The sequence below is a fragment of the Phacochoerus africanus genome, chromosome 14, assembly GCF_016906955.1.
Source record: "Phacochoerus africanus isolate WHEZ1 chromosome 14, ROS_Pafr_v1, whole genome shotgun sequence".
Taxonomy (NCBI): Eukaryota; Metazoa; Chordata; class Mammalia; order Artiodactyla; family Suidae; genus Phacochoerus; species Phacochoerus africanus.
This window is the reverse complement of record NC_062557.1, coordinates 11166545-11190079: the sequence shown is the minus strand read 5'-3', so window position 1 is coordinate 11190079 and position 23535 is coordinate 11166545. Positions and strand designations below refer to the sequence as shown.

General features: G+C 41.1%; 2 protein-coding genes across 2 annotated transcripts; both read right to left on the bottom strand.

The window, feature by feature from the left end:
- Nucleotides 1–1599: 1599 nt before the first annotated feature.
- LOC125115020 (ATP-binding cassette sub-family A member 10-like) lies at nt 1600–3136 on the bottom strand (the record flags this gene model as incomplete). The annotated part of the gene is made up of 3 exons (XM_047758737.1): nt 1600–1698; nt 1819–1874; nt 3064–3136. Coding segments are annotated over 3 exons (228 nt in total), but the record flags the coding sequence as incomplete, so codon positions are not given.
- Nucleotides 3137–5385: 2249 nt separating this feature from the next.
- On the bottom strand, nt 5386–21706 carry LOC125115019 (ATP-binding cassette sub-family A member 10-like). The gene is given in 12 exon segments (XM_047758736.1): nt 5386–5505; nt 6249–6327; nt 7609–7777; nt 11220–11367; nt 12876–13061; nt 13519–13660; nt 17126–17169; nt 17171–17292; nt 17295–17352; nt 19402–19505; nt 20107–20267; nt 21669–21706. Coding segments are annotated over 12 exon segments (1371 nt in total).
- Nucleotides 21707–23535: the final 1829 nt, after the last annotated feature.

Below are 23535 nucleotides of genomic sequence, written 5' to 3'. Positions count from 1 at the left end.
ACACCGTTGGCACACGGACTAGGGGTTCAATTGGAGCCACGCTGTTGGCCTACACCCCAGCCACAGCACCCTGGGATCTGAGCCAGATCTCCGACCCACTGAGCGAGGCCAGGGATCAAATCCACATGGATACTAGTCGGATTCGTCTCTGCTGAGCCACAACAGGAACTCCCCACTGATGTTCTTATTATATGACTTTGTCCAGTATTTCAAGGGCTTCTAAGGACAAGATCTTTTAGCTCATTGTATCTTCAAGAGTACATACTAATCAAGAGAAAACGTATCATGTGTATGAAATAATATTTGGCTTGAAATACATGTCAAACCCGTATACACGTTTTAAACATCCTCACAAGCCAGGAGGACTTACCTTTTTGAAGTGGAAGGTGTTACTTCTCACCAAGAGCCTCTTTTTGACCCAATGTGATAATCTACCACAAACAGGAAATAAACCCTCTTCCCTAATACCTGTGGAAATGTTTCGTAGGCATAAAGGTAAGGGGCCAAATCTTACCTTTAAATCAATGCCAAGCTGGAGGGAAAGGAACGGAACAGAGCAGATAACAGAGTTCAGCAGATGAGCGAAGTCAAAGTCAGGAAGGAGTCTGAGATTAAAAGTTCCTGGGGGGCCATTTCAGAAGCTTAGGATGGACACTGAATTTTTCTAAGGGTAAGAGAACAAAGTTACTAAAAATCTCATACAGCAGAGAGCCGAGAGTTGATATCTGAGCTACTTCCCTAAGACTGTAACATAGACGACTAAAAAGAAGGTCACTGCAGCTTTATTTATGAGGCCAATGTGCACGTAACCCAAACTCAGATAATGGTGAAAAGGAAAAGGAAACACCGTGAGGGTACATCAAAGGAATGCCACGGAGCCGTTACAGGACCCAAAGGGGTTAGGAGGACATGGGAAATGTTCCCGGACTGTTAGTGAAAAAATATAAAGAGAACTACGCTCATGAGATCAACTTTGAAAAAGCACTGAAAAAGCACACTGAATACAGGTAGACCCAAATATTTACTGTGGTGTCTACTAGAGACTGCTGTTATCTTCATCAACGTACTTTCTATATACCCTAAAATTAGCATACATTTATTTTATGCTCAGAATATACAATTATTCCTAAAGGTTACACTATGTCATTTCATCTGTCGTCTTACTAGATCTTTTGACTGTCCCTGTGGCATCCATGTTGCATTAAGCTGGTACTGAAGTAAATAATGCTTTAAAAAGCTGTATGCATAGTCAGGTTTTAAAAAGCCTACAACGTTTTATTTGTAAAATGTGCTCAGTGGTCAGCCTGATACTAACAAAAAACTAGTCTAACATTATGTAATTTTTGAATTAATATTAAGCACAAAATAGGCCAATATTCATGACTAATACGATGTCCAGTGATGTAAATTTTGTGGGCCACCTTTCCCTGTCTTTGCCTCTTCCCTTCAATCTAAAACTTACAAAACTATTTAAATCCTTAATCATTACTGAAATGACTCTACATTTTGCTAACTGGAATAATATGGAAGATTCTTCTCAAATCATGGAAACTAATAACGTAGTAAGATAGGACATCTAATATCAGGAGGTTCAGGGCTTTAAGGCTCTTCCTGGGGGAGGAGTTTCCATCTAACTGTTGTATCAACTTCATCATCAAAATTTCCCCACTCCTGCTCTTTGGGGAGTTCTAAGAACACCTAAGTAAGAGAAAATAAATAAAGAAATGAAAATTTCAGGGCATTTCTGAAAGATGGATGCACAAAGAAATACACACAAAGGTGGCCCAGATGATGTTCACTGCTTTAAAGAAAACTCACCTGTTCCAAGGTAGCCTGAGAGAGGCTATATTCTTCTAGGTCGAAGGTCTGTTTCACTGCATTTAAAGGGACTGTCATGAGTGGCTTATAAATGTTTCACCAAAGCATTTTCTTTCTTTCTTTCTTCCTTTTCTCCTTCCTTCCTTCCCTTCTTCCCTCCTTTTTTTTTTTCCTATTCTTTTTGTGTGTGTGTGAGGGTCTTCTTAGGCCTACACCTGCAGCATATGGAGGTTCCCAGGCTAGGGGTCAAATTGGACCTATAGCTGCCAGCCTACACCACAGCCACAGCAAACCAGGATCCGAGCCGTGTCTGCAACCTACACAACAGCTTACCACAATGCAAGATCCTTAACCCGCTGAATGAGGCCAGAGATCAAATCTGTATCCTCATGGATACTACCAAAAGCATTTTCAAAGTATGAAACATAAATAGCAACTTAAATCTATGAGAAACTTTATGATATGGGCCAAGTATTTAAATTTTCCTGAAGGATAAATTAGAGCACCAATATTGCTAATCAAAAGATAGCAATGCATTAAACTTTCCCTTTAAAGAGTTTCTTCTGTCCTATTTCAGTGTTTCACCTTTAGATTCTTTGCATGTATATTCTGGACTCAAATCAACAGCTGAGTATTGCTTTAGTCTACATTTATAAATCTATGGAGCACACACCATGCCGATCCCCTCTTAATGACTACCATGTTTCTTGTCGAGGCCTCTTAAACACCCAATGTGAGTTCTAGTCAGTGTCTCTGGAACTGGTTCAGAACCCCTCTTTCATCATGACTTGTCACATCTCATCCCTATGCATTTTTCAAAGTAACCATGGCACTAATATAAACAAATGGATCAATGGCATAAAAGAATATCAACAGTTGGATTCAATCGCTGGCTCCGCATTCTTGCTCCTGTGCCTCTGATCTTCATAAAAATGGAGATGCTAGAAGCTCAACCGGGTGTTCTCTGGGATCTCATGCTGATCATTATCCTCCATAACATGCAATGGAACGAGGACAGGATTTTCTGACTTATTTGCAATTGGATGTACTTGTTAGCAGAGGGCGAATTAGGCAGAGTAAACCCAAGTCTAGGGTCACCAATTCATTGCTTCAGGATTTTAAGACTATTCCAGTAGAAATTTTCCAAATTTGACTGATTATATAACCTTTCTACTTAAAGTTGAAATAGGTAGTTCATGTGAAAATACGCATGGTACATAAAGTCTTAGATATGTCTAAACTTACCTGCCTCTAATTTGGAAAAGGCCCGAGAAAGAGGATGAACATTTTCCGCAGGTAATTTACATGCCATCACAGAGGAAGATCCGGGAGGAAGAAAGAATGAGAGTTACTGTGCTTCAATGTTATAGTATTGGGAAGGAGACGATAGCTGAAATAACCAGAGAATTTTTCAAAGTTTTCTTAAATAAAAAGGTAAACAGTTTGATTTGATAAAGCATGAATCTGAGCCCAAAAAATTACCTCTAGCCTTAAAAATTTGATAAGAACAAAAATCTGGCTGCCCCTAAGGTAATACTCAAAACAAATTCTTAAAAAGAGCTCTGACAGGAGGAAGTGAGATAGAAGGGGAGTTTGGAGTTGGGAGAAGCAAACTATTACATTGAAAACGGCGAAGCAGTGGAGTGCTACTATGCAGCACGGGGAGCTGCTCCAACCTCTTGGGGTGAAAGACGGTGGGAGACAGTGTAAGAAAAGGAATGTATGTACACGTACGACTGGGCCACTACGCTGTACAGCAGAAACGGACACGACCCTGTAAATTAACTACACCTTAATAAAAAATAAATTTTAAAAATAAAAATATTATTTCATATGTGTTATGTGCATAGTAAATATGCATATTGTATGCATGTTATATATACATTATATATGTATTATACAAGTGTAATACTTCAAAAAACTAGCTCTGATAATCTTTCAGACTCAGCCTGCAGTATCTTTCTTTCCTGGTATATTTCTTACTCTCAAAAGCCAATCTTTCACTGCTCCCTGGAACCTTTTTATTGAATGTTCCTCTCTGCATTTAATTCTCAATCTCTCTTTAAAGAATTAAAATCTGATGAACTCTCTTCTATTAAAAAAAATTCTTCCTTGAGTTCTAGCCTCCCCAAATAAACTCCTTCAGGATTTCTGTGTTGCACAATCCAGTGAACAGTCTTTACACATTGTTTTTTAGACTCCTCAAATGCATTAAATAAAATTGTAAAATCATACGTATCCTCCTTAAAATTCTCTCCCCCTCCCTCTCCACCTCCCCCCACCCCAAGCTTCTGACACAACCACATTGTATGATTTTTCTTCCACCTCTCTCGACTCGCTCTGTTTATGATGTTAGCTACTAGCTACACGTGGCTACTTCAATTTGAATTAGCTAAAAATAAATAAAATGTAAAATGTGAAGTGCTCAGTAGCCACATGCGGGTATCGGCTGCCACACTGGACAGACACACATAGGACACTTCCATCCTCACAGAAATTCCCTTGGGCAGGGCTGCTCCAGACAGGCTTCACACACTGGAGTGTTTGTCGTTTTATGGCTGTCGCTGTGGTGGTGGCAGTTTTCCCCACTGGATTGATTATCCCTCAATCCCCTCTCAATACAGAGAATTCCGAGTCCATCCTGGATCCTCTGCTCTTTCCATCTCTCTTTTGGACCTCATCCATTCTCCTGGCTGAATGGTCTCATGTCTATACGTAAGAATGCCCTGCTTTGGTTACTGACAAACCAGGTCTCTCGATGACCTTTCTCTTTCCTTCTGAGCCATAAGCCTACGTCTTTGTATACTGGCACCTCCACGTGGGCAGCCCTTTAAACATCAACCACATGAACTTTTTCCCCATCCTTTTCATTCCTGACTTAAGCTATTTACACATGTGTTCTCAAAAGAGTGACTCTTATCCTCATTCCTCAACTGGTCAAACCCCACTCGGCCTCAAGTCCTACTTCAATGTCATGTCCTCATTCAGTTGCATCTTCATTTGCTTAACTTCCTTGCCTCAAAAAGACTGCAAGCCCCACAAGAACCTTCTCTACTTATTGACGACTCTATACATAGTCTCCAGCTCCACTATGTCCAAGTATCGCAGGGACCTGTCCTTCATATACGTCAAGAAACACGCCTGTCTTGGAATAAAACGTGAGTATTAGGTGTTGGATGACATTCAGATGAACGAGGCCTTTAAAAGCCTGAAGGAGCAAAATGAATCTCAGCACTTCACCTCATTCGTAGCTTAGTATGTCCCTCTACAATTGCGTGCATCTGATTGTGTCTGTTTATGAAGACAAAGCACCAATGCATCTGAAGAGATTGGTTCAAGCCTGGGAGTGTAAACCTCTACTTTCCTCACTACCCAATCCTTCCAAGGTCAAAGAATATATACCTTTACTTGTAAGGAATACAGCCAAAGCTCTGAGGGATAAAAACAGAGTAAACAGAGGATTTGCCTCCTGGACAAAGGAAAGTCTCTATTTCCATTAAGAAACAGCCTCACTGAGGGGCCCAGAGCTGGGGACGGAAGGGCCAGGTATGAAGGGAAAGGGGTAGTTTATTCCGCATGAGGAAGGAGGGAAGGAAGATCGGTGAGGAGAGGAGGGTAAAGCTTCCCCGGGCACTGGGCAGCGTGCTGCCACATCACAAGTGTGGGCCTGCTCTCTGCAGAGGTCCGCTGGAACCCAAGACATGTCACAGACATTTTAATATATGCATGCTTAGGACCTGACAATTTTCCTTTGAGATTCGAACAATCATCTAACTCCCTTGGGAAACAAAGAGTTCCATTAGTACCCCCAAAATATTTAAGAAATTTTCCGAAGACATAAAACATACAGGATTGCACTGGGAGAGAATTAAAAATAAGAGAATCCACAGCCCAACAAAGATGATGAAAAGTCCTAAGAAAGTAGAAACGATTCCAGTGATACTCCAAGCTCAGTTTGACAAATCCATGTCAAAGATTATAAACCAGTATTTTTAACCCTATTTTTTTAATAATCTTATTTTAAAATGTTTTTTATATATGCACAGAAAATGTTTTTTTTTGTTTGTTTTTGTTTGTTTGTTTGTCTTTTGTCTTTTTGTCTTTTCTAGGGCTGCACCTGTGGCATACAGAGGTTCCCAGGTTCAATCGGAGCTGTAACCACCGGCCTACGCCACAGCTCACGGCAACGCCGGATCCTTAACCCACTGAGCGAGGCCAGGGATTGAACCCGCGTCCTCATGGATGCTAGTTGGGTTCGTCAACCACTGAGCCATGACGGGAACTCTGAAAATATGTATTATTAATAACTATACCTCATAGTAGAAACTTAAATTTTTTTCTTTTTAATCCACATTCATTCTCTCACTTTCTCCTATGACTGTTTGTATTTTTTGGAAACAAAAATTTCTTTTAGTTAAAAACATCAAAACAAAGAAGTTTTTCTCTTTACCTTGCAACGCTTTTACTCTTTCAGGCTTTTCATTATATTCCTTTTTAACATTTCTGATTCTGAAAGAAAAGTAAGCAACTCTGAGGCGACTACAGTTTCTAATCACACAGACGATGACAACTGCCTCTGCGCCAGTTCACGACTGAAACTAAACTTCACAAAGGAGGGATTTGGTGTGAGCTCTTGGGTGCAACGTGGAAACACCAACCAAGATGCAGAATGGACGTGCGCCTGGTTTAAGGGAAAGTGGCCAGAGGAGTCATCGTCAGGGGATCTGAAGAGGGCAGTAGCAAAAGCCTGCACCACCCCCAAGAGACAGCTGCACACACCTGCTCAGACTCGCATCACGCTTGGCCTTTCATCTAGTCCAGCGATCTCTCTAAGTTAGCAAATGAAGGGGGAGCTACAACCAAAGAAAGGAAGGACAGAAGACGGAGTGGCAGGGAGCCCTCTCTAGCGATTATTTAATCCTTCTCCTCCTCCAGGGCAAATTTATCAAACTAGTCGCTACCCTTTGTTCCATCTCTTCACCTCACCTTTGTTCCCAACCTAAGACACACAGCTTGAGACTCTACCACAACACCAAAGCTATTTTCAGTGACGTCACCAGTGACGTTCTAATTACCAAATCCAATGGGTACTTTTCAGCCCTTGTATCCTAAACCTCATCACTGACTGGACAACCTCATCACTCTTTCCTCCTTGTAAGGCTCCTCGTCCTTGACTCTATCCCCTTTGTCCTTGACTCTATCCCCTTTGTCCTTGACACTACCCCCTTTAGGTTTCTACGTCTTGACACTCCTGCTCGGCATCCTTTAAGGACTCCTTAAATTAGATTTACTGATCACCTGTTTTTCCGATACTCAGATCTTTATCATGCACTGTCACCCACTCGCATTGCTTCCACCATCACCGAGTCTCCTCCTAACATTTGTGCCTTTCGACCTTTCTTCAGCATTTCACGTTTCCCTCTTCCACTTTCTACCATACACCTGCACACAGGCCTCAAACCCAGGGGGATCTAGAACACATCTCCAGTTCCTATTATGTAACAGGCCTATTTGTTTAATTACCTCACTGACTCTTTAAATTACTCAAGAAGAAGGCATTTTACCATGGAACGGCATCACACATCTCTTAGAAATGAAGACAGTGAGGCTTGGAGAGCTCCTAGTTTAGCAAGAATTCACAAAGCTCCTAATTATGAAGACGTCTTTAAGGATGATGGAACTTCCAAAAACACATCATCTATAATATCTGACTTGTGCTTGGCCCCGCTGCAGCTTAGTTTATTAAGTTTTTACCTAAAAGTATACAGAGTCACACAATTTGTTACTCACCTCACGGCTTCTTTTCCGTGGAACTCTGGAGACACTGGTTCAAAAGCATCACCAGAGGAATGCTCAGGATTCATCTCATTCTCGAAGACTTCATGATGAGTATTTTGATGTGGGGGCCACAATGAAGACTTCAGGAAAAACAACAGTGGAAGCCGGTGGCCATCTTCATCTAATCAATCAAGAGGCCGTTACATATTCAATCAGTCATTCTCCATCAGTAAAGAACATCTGTCTTAGTGGAGCTTGGTATCAATTTTTTCTACACATTTATGATTTTTATCAATTTTTTCCAGTTTTACTGAGACGCAAACGACATGCATAGCTATACACATGTAAGGCATACAGCACAATGGTTTAATTTATGTATATTCGGAAATGATGACAATATGTTCAGCTCTATCATCTCATGTGGACACAATGACAAAGAAAAAAGAAAAAACATTCCTTGTGATGAGAATTTTTAGGATTTACCCTCAACAACTTCTCTGAACGTCCTACAGCAGTGTTAACTATGGTCACCATGCTGGACACTATATTCCTAGTACTTACTTATAACTGGCCTTCTGTACCATTTAACCCCCCTCCTCCAATTTCCTCTCCCCCCGACCCTATATTTCTGGTAGCCATAAGTCTGATCTCTTCTTCTATAAATCTGTGGGGGGGGGGGCTTGTTGTTATTTTTTAGAGTTCACCTAAGAGCAAGACAGTATTTTCTATCAATTTTGAATCTGTTATTACATGGAAAATTCATGTTTATAATGTTCAAGGTAAACTATGACAGAGATATTAAATTTAAGACAGTGTGTTGGCCTGTAATACATTCTCAGCTCTGGCTCATAAAACTAAAACTTTAGCAAAGAAGATAAAGCTCAGCTATAATGGAAAAATAAAAATCATAAAAAATAAATAAAATAAAAAGACAAATAAATTGTATCTAAAAGAGGGGGGGGAAGAAGAAGATAAATTTGTAGCTGTAGGAAATCATATCAAGCAGCAGGAACTCAGATAAACAGACAAACAGAGAGAGAAACGTGAGCAAGTGCCGGACCCACAGAAGGGCTGAAGAGGAGGAGATACGACCACAGAGAACTTCCAGCAGCAAGAAAGCAAAAGTTGTTAAGACATACAGAAACAAATGTAAGGGCAAAGTACAGCTGGAAAACAAATGTCTTTGAAGAAGAGAGAAACGAAAAGAATCATGTGCTGTGGCTTTAAAGGCAGAATACAGGAAAACAGAAATACTCAGAGACGAAAATAAGTTAAGATACTGCGGAGTTCCCACTGTAGTGCAGTGGATTAAGAATCTGGCTACAGTGGTTCAGGTTGCTAGGGAGGCGCAGGTTTGACCCCTGGGCTGGCACAGTGGGTTAAAGGTTCTGGCACTGCTGCAGCTGTGGTGTAGGTTGCGACTGTGGCTCAGATTCTGTATTCTGTATATTTCCATATGCCATGGGTGCAGTCACTAGAAAAACAGTAATAATAAAAAAATAAACAAACAAACAAACAAAAAACCCAGCTGGAGCCAAACTGGCTAGAAAGGGGAATTAGCCTGTGAATAAGCAAAAGAAAAAAGGGGGAGGGGAAATTAAAATTGAGAAATAAATTTATTTTTACTCGTTTAACTGGAGAAGAGTCAGCTAATTATGAATGAATGGAAGACTTAATAAGAAGTGGAAATGTTACCTATTAAAAATAGGAATTAAATTCTAGATGGAAGTATTAGAGAAGAAAGTCACTTTTAACACAGTTACCCAAACATTTAGGAAAGGACAAACATATAACATGGCACAGAGGTGTGATGGGGTAACACTAACTCTGGAGTATTAAAAGTTATGCCTTCCTCTGCGCACTGGAAAGAGTTCTGATTTTCGCGCCTGCTCGCTTCCTGGACCTGGGGGGGACCAAAAGCAAACTGATTTGATTTATGTTGCAAAGGGCCATGAGCAATGGGGAAAAGAGACAAGAAGAAGCTCCAAAAGGAGGAAGATAATGGGAAAATGGAGAAGAGCCCCCCCCCCCGCCCCATTTAGTTGGGGGACATTTTAAGAGTTGAGAGAAAAGGAAGTTTTTACTGCCACTGCTGTATGAGTGCAAGAGAAAGCGAGCGTGTATACAAGCAGATGAACTCAGGGATTGGAATTCACATTTTGCAGGTTTGGAAATGACAGTAAAGCAATTTTTTAAAATTATTCAGACACTAGAGTGCTGATTCTCTGCCTGTGACCTGTGCCAAGGCAAGGATATATGTTAACTGGTTTTAATAAGCTTTAGATATATTATATGCTACTTCTCGGCTCAAAGAAGAAATGGCATTTAATTTTGAGAAATCATTTATTCACAAGATTAACTCTGAGAAATACTTTTGAAGGCAATTTGCTAAATGCATAAAAAATCACTTATTTCAAAATGATATGTTATGAAATTTTAAAATAAAATGTTAATGGAATGACAAAGAGGCATAGAGGACAAAAACCTAAAATCATAGTGTAATGGAAATAAAGAGCATGAAACAAATAGAAGCTGAGAAGAAAACTGAGTTTTTAGAGTAGAATATCTGAATTCAGATAAAAGGTAATAAAACAGATAAAAGAAGATATCTAAGTAAATAGGGTTTATGAGGAGAGAAATATTCAGATTCTGACATGTAAGAAGGGGTGATGTATGTGTGAGTAAAATCTGTGAATTCATTTGGGCAAAAGGGAATATAAGAATATAAGCTCTGGAAGTTCCCGTCGTGGCTCAGTGGTTAATGAACCCAACTAGGATTCATGAGGATGCGGGTTCGATCCCTGGCCTTGCTCAGTGGGTTAAGGATCCGGCGTTGACGTGAGCTGTGGTGTAGGTCACAGACACGGCTCAGATCCTGCGTTGCTGTGGCTGTGGCTGTGGCTGTGGTATAGGCCAGCATCTGTAGCTCCTATCTGACCCCTAGCTGGGAACTTCTTTCCATTTGCCTCGGGTGCAGCCCTAAAAAGAAAAAAAAAAAAAAGAATATCAGTTCCTCAGATTATATGTGCAGACAACACGGGAATTTTATAATCATTATTTAAAAGTTGTTTATAGAGTTTATTTTATTAATTTGTAAAACACTGTATAAAGCATTCTTGTTAGGCTGATCTTCTCCATAAAGAGAGAGAAGAGGTCATCTGTTAACTTTATATTGTGTTTCTTCTCCATATTTTGAGATTCAGAAGAGCAAGTTTACTGGGGCCAAATATTAGCAAGAACAATTTAACGAACTATCTTAACGCCAGTGAGTTCAATTCAAGCACAAAAAAGAATCATTCTCCAAGAGCTGTTTTCCTTTCCTTTTCTTTCCCCAGCTAATACACACACACACCACACACACACACACACACACACACACACACACACACACACACACTCCCTACCTTTATAAAACATAAAAGCCAACAGAAATGCAACGTATTTTTAATTAAAAGGTCTTAACATACTTCCACTCAGAACATTAAATTGCGAGATGGAAATGAGGAGGTTCTAGTGTTTGGACTGTTTCTCCTTTCCTCTGCAATCAGAAAGGCTCCTTAATCACCAGTCCACAAAGAATGAGACATTCCCTTAAAAGAAACAGAATTGTTTTAAATTCTTACCAGGCAAAACACGCTCAAAATATAATGTTAACATCAAATAGAGAAAAGTGTCAGATGCCAAAATGAAAAAAGTCATCATCATCATATACGACTCTCCAGAAGGATCAGGAAAAACAGCACCATTCACGTAATAATCCCGGTGTAGAATCTGAGATGAAAAAGAATTTAAAAAGTAAAAGTTAGATGACTCTGTAACACCCAAGTTTGTTTTTTTTTTCCCCCACATCCATAGCATGTAGAAAATCCCGGGCCCAGGATGGAACTAGTACCACAGCAGCAACCAAGGCCACAGCAGTGACAAGCCAGATCCTTAACTCACTGTGCCACAAGGGAACTCCAAAACTAATTTTTTTTTTAATGGTGCAGCATAAACAAATATAATTCACATGTTAATAGTCTTTCCTTTTGTTTTTTTTAATTTTTTTATTTAAAATTTTTATTTATTTATTTAGTTGCTTATTTATTTATTGATGGCTGTGCCCACAGCATGCAGAAGTTCTGGGCCCAGGATCAAACCCATGCCACAGCAGTGACCCGAGCCACAGCAGTGACAATACTGGACCTTCACCACAAGGCCACCAGGGAACACCTTACCATCCTTTTCTTCAAAAACTGCATGGTGAAGCTGTTAGCAGAATTGTTGCTGTGTACAGACCAAATTATTGTCACAAAGGTCGGAAGTGCTCTTTGAGAAAGTAAAACAACTAAATAACAGAAATCGATCAGAAGGTTTCAGAAGGGAATTTAGAGATGTGAGCAAGCAACCAAAAATAACATTCTGGGAAGAGAAACTGAATGGGCAGTGAAACTGGAGGATACTGAAAGGAAACCTAAAATCCTCAGTAGTCAGATGCTGCAGAAATGGTCAAATATTAAATAAACATGGAAGACTTGAAGAGATTAATTTTAAGGATAATAAAGATCACAGAAAACAAAGATAAGGAAGATAATAGCTAACCTGCACGCAGCAGGGGTCAGGCACTGTTCTAACATTATACATAAACAACGTGCAGTGAGGTCTCACAATTACCCCCATGAGGTGAATTCTACTGCCCTCCTCATTTTGCAGTGACTTGCCCATGGTCACCCAGCTGTTAACTGGCAGAGCTGAGCCTGATTCATGCCTCATGGCCCTACTCGGCCCTCCTAACCTCCACCTTTACTGCCTCTTTAAATGGGAGATGCAATCCAGAGTCTGAGTGGTCTGATAATGAGCAATTATTTTTCTTATATAAGTTTTCTAAGATTTTACACAGAATCTTTTGTGTTTATCATTTTGATAAAAAATTTTTTATTTAGCTTTCCTTTTTTTTCAAGGCCACACCTGTGGCATATGGAGGTTCCCAGGCTAGGCACTGAATCAGAGCTGCGGCCGCCGGCCTACACCACAGCCACAGCAACTAACTGCAAGTCGCAGCCTGCAGCAACACTGGATCCTTAACCCACTGAGCAAGGCCAGGGCATCAAACCCGCAGCCTCATGGATGCTGGTCAGGCTCTTAACCCATGGAGCCACAAGGGTTACTCCTAGATAGCTTTTCAATAGCAGCGTTTCCTAAAATACAGGGTGACTGACCATTTCATTTTACAAAGTACTGAACTCTTCAATAATTTCGAAAATCTAATATGTAAAATCATGAAATGGTTTCGCTCTTACCTGAGCCATTCCAGCAGTGAAGGCAAAAGGGCTGAAAGGACCGAAGGCCCACTTGAGTGGTGAAGGAAGCTGTGTGTACAGTGCAGTGAACCCGAGACACCCCCAAAACACGGTGAAGAGAAACCCAACCAAACCTGCAGGAATCGGTTTCCTTACCAACACGCTCAGAAGGAAAGCCAGTGCTATCTGAAGGAAGGAAGAAGGATGGGTTCCCATTGGTACATTTTTTTCCTGTGAGAATCTTGAATAGTAATACTCTTCATTCATTTCTTACATGGACAAAACACTTTCTCAAAACATACAGAAACCAGGATACAAGACGAGCAGTTCTACCCTACCGATTTCCTGAGGAAATACTTTTTTCGTTTGTTTGTTTGCATTTTTAGGGCCACACTAGCGGCACGTGGAGGTTCCCAGGCTAGGCATGGAATCGGAGCTGCAGCTGCCTGCCTACCCCACAGCCACAGCAACGCCAGATCCTTAACCCACTGAGCAAGGCCAGGGATCGAACCGGCAACCTCAGAGTTCCAACGCAGATTCGTTACCGCCGCGCCACAGCGGGAACTCCCTGAGGGAATACTTTTATTTGCTCATATATCTGAGACCTAGAACAGGTGGAGAGACATATGTTTTGCGAACTCACCACAGACAGGCCATATAGGATAAAGAGTGCGACTATCACCATGAAGCCAGTAATGACTATAATTTGGACAAATGTTATGACCAGAGCCATAAAAGCGGATATGATGATGATGAAGCCAGCGTACATCAATGCCCAAGAGAGCCTATGACGGAAACAAAGGGTTAATTCAAAATGTTGCACAGGCGAATGTTTAGAGAGGCAGTGTGCAAGACAATTCAGAGGACACAGTCTGAAAAATGACATAGTTGAGTCCCGTCTACTATAAAATTGTGGCTGAGGTGGAGTTCCCTTGTGGCGCAATGGATTAAGGAGCCAGCGTTGTTACTGCAGAGACCCAGGTTGCTGTTGTAGCACAGGTTCAATCCCTGGCCCAGGAGCTTCAACATGCCACAGGCACAAATAAAAAATTAGTAAATAAATAAAAATAAAATTGTGGCTATGTGCATTTTAGCTGTGTGATCAGGGCCAAATTTCTTGTCTTTTCTCACCTCCTCTGTAAAATGAAGTTAATTGTACTAGCTATCTCACATGGCTGTTCGAGGATTAAATAGAATAATGCATGTGAAGACGTTAGCTTAGCAATTATTATTATTATTATTTTTGTCTTTTCTAGGGCCTCACCCACAGCATATGGAGGTTCCTAGGCTAGGAGTCTAATCGGAGCTGTGGCCACTGGCCTACGCCAGAATCACAGCAACTCGGGATCTGAGCCGTATCTTCGACCTATACCACAGCTCATGGCAACGCCGGATCCTTAACCCACTGAGGGAGGCCAGGGATCAAACCCACAACCTCATGGTTCCTAGTCGGATTTGTTAACCACTGAGCCATGAGGGGAACTACCTTAGCAATTATTATAATTACCTTTACAACATTATTTTACCTATTCTCAGTTATTACGATGAAATAATACTAGTATTGTTGTTAGGCTATTGTATTCTGTTTCTTGATTAAAAATAACTAGGAATATTCTAATTTTAATATTTTCTGTATCTCTCCTGGAGAACCAGAATTCTCAGTGCATAAAAACAGGGATACAGTTCTAATATGGAAGAGGTCAATTAAAAGCCCTAGAGTATTGTGTCTGAATTGCAAGTATCGGCGTGAACTCACAAGACATCTTTAAGGTGTGTATTTCATTCTATATATAATAGGTAGAATACATTTTTTTATTCTCTGTCTCTACCCCCTCCTCCTAAAAAGGCCAGAACAAGTGACTAAACCCATAACAAAGGCTATTTCTAGCCCACAATGGTCTTGAAATATATTCCAACTATAAGATACTGGAACATTAAAAAAAAAAAGGAGTTCTCGTCGTGGCGCAGTGGTTAACGAATCCGACTAGGAACCATGGGGTTGCAGGTTCGGTCCCTGGCCTTGCTCAGTGGGTTAAGGATCCGGCGTTGCCGTGAGCTGTGGTGTAGGTTGCAGACGCGGCTGGGATCCTGTGTTGCTGTGGCTCTGGCGTAGGCTGGCGGCTACAGCTCTGATTCGACCCCTAGCCTGGGAACCTCCATATGCCGCGGGAGCAGCCCAAAGAAATAGCAAAAAGACACACACACACACAAAAAAAAAAAAAAGATACTGGAACATTGCCTTTGGGACAGATTAGCAATGAGATCCTGCTGTGAAGCACTGGGAACTATGTCTAGTCACTTACGATGGAGCATGATAATGTGCAAAAATAGAATGTGCACATGTGTGTGTAAATGAGTCACCATGCCGTACAGTAGAAAAAAAAATTGTATTGGGGAAATAACTATTAAAAAATAATAATAATGAAGTAACCTAAAAAGGTTTTTTAAAAAAGATACTGGAACATCTTATAGCAAGGAATCTATCAAAAAAAAATGGAGTCCCTGCTGTGGTGCAGTGAGTTAAGAATCGGACTGCAGCGTCTGAGGTTGCTGCGGAGGTGTGGTTGATTCCCTGCCTGGTGCAGTGGGTTAAAGGATCTGGCATTGTCCCAGTTGTGGCTCAGATTCAATCCCTGGCCCAGGAGCTTTCAGGTGCTGCAGGGAGAGCCATTAAAAAAAGTCAGAAACCAATCTGAAGTAGCTCCCTTTGACCAAAGATGGAACAATGGGAGTTTGAATAAAAACAATATTCATAGTGGATTAAAGCCTACTAGACATGTTTAAATACATGAGTTTATAAGGGTATTTTTCAAATTGTCCATCTTTGGAGGATTTTAGCAAAACAGTTAATTATCTCAAAAACTAATAAAGGGGGAAGAAATCAAGAAAAATTATGTTTTAATCACTGTCTTATCTTTTTCCTATCCCACCCTCTTTTTAAAAGATGAGTCCCAAGAGGAGCTAATCTTAATTCATGTATATTTAAATCAAATCCTCTCATTTGTTAAAGTTCATAGAATTGAAATTACTAGAATTCCATGTAAAAGCACTGTACAGTTGGAGATTACTATGGATAATTTTCATGATGTATTCATAATATTTTTTATAAGAAATTACTCTCAAGATTCTTTGGGGAGTTCCCGTCATGGCGCAGTGGTTAACGAATCCGACTAGGAACCATGAGGTTGCGGGTTCGGTCCCTGCCCTTGCTCAGTGGTTTAAGGATCCGGCGTTGCCGTGAGCTGTGGTGTAGGTTGCAGACGCGGCTCGGATCTCGTGTTGCTGTGGCTCTGGCATAGGCTGGCAGCTACAGCTCCGATTGGACCCCTAGCCTGGGAACCTCCATATGCTGAGGGAGCGGCCCAAGAAATAGCAAAAAGACAAAAAAAAAAAGATTCTTTGGGAGTTCTGCATTCTTTTTTTTTCTTCTTTTTTTTTTTTTTTTTCCATTTATTGGGCCACTCTTGCAGCATATGGAGTTCCCAGGTTAAGGGTCTAATCGGAGCTGTAGCCACCGGCCTACGCCAGAGCCACGGCAACGTGGGATCGGAGCCGTATCTGTGACCTACACCACAGCTCACAGCAAAGCCGGATCCTTAAACCACTGACCAAGGCCAGGGACCGAACCCGCAACCTCATGGTTCCTAGTCAGATTCGTTAACCACTGTGCCATGACGGGAACTCCGGGAGTTCTGCATTCTTGAGCCTTAGTTGGGTAAAACAGATTGTAGCAAAATTTGTACTTGATCAGGAGAAAAGTGGAAGAAGGTAAAATATATAAGAATTTTATAAGAACTCTATCAGCTTTACCTTAATACCTGGGATGCCTGCATCTGGTAAGAGGTTTTACATTGTCAAAGTGGTACTTTGTATGCATATTATTTATTTTTAAAATCTCTATTCTTTATCTTTGATGAGAAAGAGAGGCAAAGAGCATGTTTACACAATAACTAGTGTGATATCAACTAAATTTTAAAAATTTAGCCAGTGCAAACCCTGCTATCTTGGACAGGTCTCTATCAGGAAACCTTTCTGCTGCTGATAAATCCATCATACTTTTTTTCAACTCAGGGAAGCATAAGCATGATCCTTCCTTATTTTCTACTGCTACTGACATCTAATACAAGTAAGGTAATTAAATTGAATGCACGCAAAACCAACCTGTGAATGCATCTAATTTCTTTTATAACCTAACGAGTTTCCATGTTTTTGGATGAGTGCTACACAGGTGCAACAGCACCTTAACTTACCAGAATGCTGACTCTCGGAGGCCCATCAGTGTCATCAGTTTCTTACATTTTTTTTCTTTCCTTTGTCATGTTTAATGATGCAACATGCACAAAAGGGGAGAAACAAACTACACAAATAAAAATAAACCATTCATTTACAGTTTCTTGCCGAGAAATGAAAGGGGGTTCCTCATATTTATTCCAATCACTGATGACAACTCTTCCATCACGGAATGATTAGTTGTGACCTAAATTGGATATTAACAAACAAATGTATGACATTAACTATAGAAGAAGTACATTAGAAAACCACACACCTTGTGGGGTTTTGTTTCTTTTCATTTTCATATAGTTCAATTTAAAATATGTGAGACAGAGAGATAGAGAGACGGAGAGATGGAGAGATAGATAGACAGACAGACAGAGACGGACAGACAATAGATGAGCTGAAAAAATAAACTACTCCCTTAGCTCAAGCAAGAGATGATAATGGCTTGGACAACTGCTGGTGGCAGAGTTGAGAAGTTGGCAGATTTGAGCTTAGAATTAACCGGGCTGGATGAGAGACGGGATGAAATGAGTGAAGCCGAGGAAGTGACCTCTGATGATCCCCAGCTAAGTGAATGGCTTTGGTATTCACTGCGATAAGGAAACATTTTAGACTCCGTCACATTTGGAGAAAAACATCCCCATATGCAGTTGTGAACCATGCTAGTTTGACTTACTTATGGGGCATCAAAATAAACAGTCAACTACTTGGGACCACACCTCACCCACCACCTGTTTTTGTAAATTAAGTTTCAATGGATCACAGCCATGCCCACTGGTTTATGGATGACTGCACATGAAAACAGCAGGGTTGAGTATCTGCAGCAGGTACAGTCTGGCCCCCAGAGCCGAGATTATTTGCTATCTGGTGCTTTACAGCATGAGGTTTGCTGGTCAACAGATTGAAGCAGGTTCTTGGAGTTACCAGCATGTAAATTATAATTAAATACAGGGAAATGCATGACAGTCTCTAGAGAAAGTATATAGGACGGAGAAAGATGTCTAGGATAGAACCTTGCAGAATTACAGATTCAAAGAAGTGAAAGGGAGTTCCCGCTGTGGCTCAGCAGTAACAAACCTGACTAGTATCCATGAGGCCCTCACTCAGTGAGTTAAAGACTCAGCCTTGCCATGTGTGGTGTAGGGTCACAAATGCAGCTTGGATCTGGCCTTGCTGTGGCTGTGGTGTAGGCCGACAGCTGTAGCTCTGATTCAACCCCCAGCCTGGAAACTTTCATATACCACAGATATGGCCCTAAAAAGACAAAAAATAAAATACAACAAAATAGGCATTCCCACCGTGGCTCAGTGGTTAACGAATCCAACTAGGAACCATGAGGTTGTGGGTTCGATCCCTGGCCTCCCTCAGTGGGTTAAGGGTCCGGCGTTGCCATGAGCTGTGGTGTACGCAGCTCGGGTCCATCGTTGCTGTGGCTCTGGCAGAGGCTGGCAGCTACAGCTCCGATGAGACCCCTAGCCTGAGAACCTCCATATGCCATGGGAGCAGCCCTAGAAAAGGCAAAAAGACCAAAATAAATAAATAAATAAATAAATAAATGAGTGAGAGTGTGATGCTGGATAAGACTGCAAGAAAACTGAGAAGGGATGGCAGGGAAAGTGAAGGAAAACCAGGTGACTGCTATGATTTTTAGTTCAAAGATGAAGTAGGACAGGGAAGGAAAAATGTCACTTGTCACTTGGCCTGAGCATTGTTACTGACCTTAGAAAAATCCGCTTTGGCTGTGTGGTGGGAACGGGAGCTACACTGAGGCGAGTCAAGCCTGAGTGAAGGCAACCCTCTCAAAAAGTGGAGGCAATGAAGGGCATGTGCCTAAGGAGGAAACGTGGACGAGAGAAGCTCTTGATAAGATGTGCAGACATTCACCATTTGAAATGCTGAGGAGAAGTCCCTCGTTAAAAGGGGAGGTGAAGAGAGGGGACACGGGGGGCGGGGGGGGGGGGAGTCCACTGTGCAACTTTCCTGATCAGGTTGAAAAGGACAAAACCTCAGCCGAGAAACTGAGGAAGGACGTGAAGGATGAGGCAGAAGGGAAAGGATGTGTGTGGAGACGAGCAGGGTCGTAGCTGTAGAAGGTTCATGTTGGGAAGCTGGAAGAGCGTTCCAGCTTCTGTCTTCTCAGAACAAGAGGCAAAGGAGTGAAGGGTAAGACGGAGGAGGAGGCCGAGACTGCAAGTGAGGGGGAAACAGACAGAAGATCTGCAACAGGGTTTTGAAGTTAGGCACTTACTTCTATAATTGCAGCATTCATTGCAGTTTGAAAAGCCACAAACCCTCTTTGCCAGTACGTTGCCAAGGGACAAAAAATTTCATCATACACAGCCCATCAGTGTTCTTCAAAGAGGAGGGAAAACACGGGATCATTATGCCATGGAATCAATGAATGGAACTAAAACATGAACTTCGGCTCTAAATGAAATATCTAAATGTCTGCCCAAAGTCCATGATTGCACAATCTAGAGCATTTTTATTTTTTTATTATGATTTGTATTTTTTCCATTACAGTTGGTTTACAGTGTTCTGCCAATTTCTACCGTACAGTCACACATACACATATACATTCTTTTTCTCACATTATCCTCCATCAGGCTCCACCTAAGGGACTAGACATAGTCCCCTGTGCTATACCGCAGGATCTCATTGCTTAGCCACTCCAAAGGCAAGAGTCTAGCATCTATTAACCCCAGACTCCCAGTCCATCCCCCTCCCTCCCCCTCCCCCTTGGCAACCCCAAGGCTGTTCTCCTACAAAACTGGAAGAAAGAAGAATATTACCGCACGGTTGCCAAAACAATGAGACTCATTCTATAATGAAGACTGGTCATAAAAAGAATATTACTTCTTTTCTCGATTTTATTAATATTCCTCTCCGTCATTCCCAATAGGGGATCGGATGAATAGCCAAAGAATACTGGAATCCATTCTCCCGTGGCTACCTGAGTATTCAAAGTGTTCTCTCATATCTGGGGTTCGATGCCCCCACGGGAACTTTAGCCGACATGAGAAAGTGTCCGTGAACACAATTCCCACCATTTCAGAGTCGTTTTTTGGAAACACTCTGTCCATGGTGTCTTCATCAGGAGTCCCAATGATTGGCCTTCCTGCCATGTGTAGAAAATGTAACTAATCATATAAACTTATTACGAGAGGACACAGAACCAAGCTGCAATTATCTGGGTTTCCCATACAATCATGGGAGTTATACACTATCCCAAATAGGTGCCTCTTAAGTTAAGGGCTGAACGTCTTTGCTGCTGTTTAAAAGTCAATGTCAATGTGTGAGGCTTGAGATGTGAATGACATACCCCTGACTCTGAACAACAGAGGTCTGAACTGCACGGGTTCGAGTATACGTGGAGTTTTGCGGTGGCAAATACTGCCTTTCTACACTGCCCAGGGATTGGTCGAATGTGCAGAGGCAGAACTGCAGATGGATAAATCTCGGAAGCCCTGAGGACACCCAGATCCAGGCGCCGACTCTCAATTACTCGGATTTTTCGACTTCTTGGAGGATGGACTCCCCGTAGCCCCCTGTTGTTCAAGAGCCAATTATGTTGCTTTTAAAAAACCAATTTGCAGCATATATTTCTAGCATGATCCCCATGTCAGTAAAGAAAAGCTGAATTTGTGCACCTATATGCATGTAGAAATGCACGTTTATATAAGTGAGCATGTGTATGTTTGTGTACGTATTATCGTAAAAAAGGTACACACAGATTTAAACGGGACCCATGATACGGATGGAAGTTAAGATGAAGGCAAAAGCTATCTTCTTTTTTTTTGCTTCATCCAAGTCTTTACTGCTTAACTTTTTTTAGCCTGGCTATTACCCTGGCAACGAAAATATATTTAAAACTGAAAAGAAAAAAATTTTAAATAATCAATAGAAAGACTTGAGAATGTGGTGGGGGGTTTTCTTGCCAAGATTATAAACCGATTTCTATCATGTGAAAATAGTATGCCAGGAGAAATAAACTGCATGCGAAGAATCAGAGCACAACAATCAGAAATTACAGCCCACCCACATTCTTTGGAGTCAAGAACGCTCTCTAAGGCGTTCCCTGATAGCCAAGTGGTTAAGGATCTGCCCTTGCCACCGCTGTGGTTTGGGTCATTGCTGAGGCCTGGGTTTGGTCCCTGGCCCAGGGACTCTTCCAATGCCGTGAAAACTCTGAAAATTAAGCTCCTGACATTTATAATGAACATGTTTACAATCTGCAGCAGTAAACAGGCAATCTGCAGAGGCCAACAGGTTGTTAGTAAGTTCACTAATAATAGAGGCTTTGGAAATTTCTGAAGTCCAATGTATGGCCTTCTTTTAAAATCCTTTTTTATACTCTCATGTATTATGTCCTAAAATTTGTATTAATTTTAACACAGTTGCCCCAGTTGAGGACCACGGACCCACAGGCAGGGCAAATAAACTCGATCTGCAAAACGAACTTCAAGTTAAACGTGAGCAGGTGGCATAATCATGAGACCTCGATCACCAAACAACACTCCTGTCGCAAAGGAAGCCACAGCCATCTTATCCATCATCCTCTGCGTCATGTGAGTGGCGGGGGTGTAGGCCACCACCACTGGATCGGAGTCATTAAATTCATCCACGTGCCCCAGGACACGAGGGGGCTGTTCAGGAAAATGATCAGCTTTGAAGATTTCCCGAAAGGTGCACAAAGACAGCACGAGAAGCAATGCGACTGTCCATTCCCTCAGCACACAAAAGAGAAACGAGCCAAGTTACAAGGGGGCCAGAACAATGAGAAACATTTAAACACAACTTAAGACAGAAAGCCCTTGAGTGTGGCTTCTTTCCTCTCTCCAGCTTTTTTCCTGTCCCAGTTACTATCTATCTTTTGAAGAAACCATCCTTGCAAAAACACAACTCTTTTTTTTGGAAAAACACTATTAACAAACTTGTTTTATTCAATATACATTCTTCTAGGCACATCTGCAACATTTATAAAAACTTAAGACTAGGTCACAAAGTAAAGCTCAAAAATCTCAAAGACTCAGATTCATACAGACCAGCGTCATCTAGCCACAATAAAATTAAAATATATGTAAATAGAAAAAGGTTGTAAAAATGTTCCCCTTATGTAATAAATAACTCATGACTCAAGTGAAACAATACCAAAAACATTTTAAATACTTAAAACTCAACAGAAAAAATACCACATATCAAAACTTAAGAGACACAATGGACACAGTTACTTAATGGGAAATGTACAGCCTCAAATACCTGAATAAGGGAGAAGAGGGGCAAAAAAAAAAAAAAAAAACTAAGAATTCAACCCAAAAGATTAAATAAAAACATGGATAATGTTAGTAAAAAAAAAAATTTCTAAAATTAAATAGAAAACAAGTATTCAATCTCCGAATCCAACAACATATCAAAAAAATTATACACCATGACCAGGTTGGGTTCATCCCAGGTTCACAAGGATGGTTCAGCATACGCAAATCAATCAGCATCATACACCACAGTAACAAAAAAAAAGTCAAAAATCATATGATCATCTCAATAGATGCAGAAAAAGCATTTGACAAAGTCCAACATCCATTCATGATCAAGACCCTCGCCAAAGTGGGTATAGAGGGAACATTCCTGAATATAATCAAAGCCATTTATGAGAAACCCACAGCAAATATAATCCTCAATGGGGAAAAACTGAAAGCCTTCTCACTCCAATCTGGAACAAGACAGGGATGCCCACTCTCACCACTGCTCTTCAACATAGTTTTGGAAGTCCTAGCCACAGCAATTCGACAAACCAAAGAAATAAAAGGCATCCATATAGGAAAAGAAGAGATCAAACTGCCACTGTATGCAGATGACATGATACTGTACATAGAAAACCCTAAGGACTCAACTCCAAAACTACTTGAACTGATTCATAAATTCAGCAAAGGAGCAGGATATAAGATTAACATTCAGAAGTCAGCTGCATTTCTGTATACCAGCAATGAAATGTTAGAAAAGGAAGACAAAAATACGATACCTTTTAAAATTGCACCTCACAAAATCAAATACCTCGGAATACACCTGACCAAGGAGGTAAAGGACCTATATGCCGAGAACTATAAAACTTTAATCAAAGAAATCAAAGAAGATGTAAAGAAATGGAAAGATATTCCATGCTCCTGGATTGGGAAAATCAATATTGTAAAAATGGCCATACTACCCAAAGCAATCTACAGATTCAATGCAATCCCTATCAGATTACCCAGGACATTTTTCACAGAACTAGAACAAACAATCCAAACATGTATATGGAACCACAAAAGACCCAGAATCGCCAAAGCAATCCTGAGAAACAAAAACCAAGCAGGAGGCATCACTCTCCCAGACTTCAAGAAATACT